Source organism: Marmota monax, unplaced genomic scaffold (genome assembly GCF_021218885.2).
Source record: "Marmota monax isolate L192 unplaced genomic scaffold, Marmota_monax_Labrador192_F-V1.1 WCK01_AAM20220418_F8-fsc00081, whole genome shotgun sequence".
In the NCBI taxonomy this organism is placed as follows: Eukaryota; Metazoa; Chordata; class Mammalia; order Rodentia; family Sciuridae; genus Marmota; species Marmota monax.
The window spans coordinates 92,811-93,944 of NW_026695234.1; the positions used below are offsets into that span (position 1 = coordinate 92,811).

Consider the following 1,134-nt stretch of genomic DNA (forward strand, 5'->3'; position numbering starts at 1 on the left):
TCAAAACATTTTCCTGCTCAGGATTTTTCTCAGGGCCACTTTAACATCTTTGTTCCTCAAGCTGTAGATCAAAGGGTTCACCATGGGAACCACATTGGTATAAAAGACTGAAGAGACTTTATTCTCATTCATTGACCCAGCAGAGGATGGTTTCAGATACATAAATGCACATGATCCAAAGAACAGAGAAACAGCAATTATGTGGGAACTGCAGGTGCTGAAGGCTTTGGACCTGCCCTTAGTGGAGCTTATTTGGAGTATGCTGTGGAGGATGAAGCCATAAGAGATAAAGATGGTGAGACTGGGCACAATGACGTTGATGCCCACCACAATAAATATAACCAGCTCATTGGCATAGGTGCTGGTGCAGGAGAGCTGGAGCAAAGGGAGGGCATCGCAGAAATAGTGGTTTATGATGTTTGCATCACAGAAGGTCAGTCTCAGCATGCATCCAGTGTGGGCCATGGCACCAGAAAGTGCCATCAAGTATGAACCAAGCATAAGGTTGGAGCATACCTTAGGGGACATGGCTATGTTGTACAAAAGTGGATTGCAGATGGCCACGTAGCGATCATAGGCCATTGATGTCAGCACATAGCACTCAGAAATTATAAAAAAACAATAAAAGAAAAGCTGGGTCATACAACCTGTGTAGGAGATAATATTCCTCTTTGAAATGAAGTTCACCAGCATTTTGGGTGTAAACACAGAAGAGTAAGAGAAGTCTACAAAGGACAAGTTAAAGAGGAAAAAGTACATGGGGGTGTGAAGATGTGAGTTCAGGCCAATTAGAGTTATCAAACCCAGATTTCCCAACACAGTGACCATATATATTACTAGAAATAGGATGAACAGGGGGACTTGGAGAATAGGCCAATCTGTTAATCCCACCAGTATAAACTCTGTCACAAAAGAGGTATTTTCAGGAGCCATTCTTTTCCAAAAGAATCTGTGGACACAAGGAGAAAAATAAAAGAGTTACATTAAAAGACAACACAACTCTCCCAAGAACATCTTCTCCCACCAGTGAGGTTTGCACCAGAAATGTCTGAAACTAAACAACCTGAATCCACACAACCTGCCTTTGGTACTGCCAGTATACTAATATAAAATTCTTATTAGAATCTTAAAACT

The 1,134-nt window shown here is 41.5% G+C and overlaps 1 protein-coding gene across 1 annotated transcript; it reads right to left on the reverse strand.

Annotated features, from left to right (window-relative positions):
• LOC124088866 (olfactory receptor 8B3-like) lies at window positions 1-933 on the reverse strand. Its single transcript, XM_046438660.1, has one exon. The coding sequence runs from the start codon at window positions 931-933 to the stop codon at window positions 1-3; it is 933 nt and encodes a 310-aa protein (XP_046294616.1).
• Window positions 934-1,134: the final 201 nt, after the last annotated feature.

Bases quoted from the DNA above. Each gene is read 5' to 3' on its own strand.
- LOC124088866 (XM_046438660.1), bottom strand. From the start codon at position 933: ATGGCTCCTGAAAATACCTCTTTTGTGACAGAGTTTATACTGGTGGGA.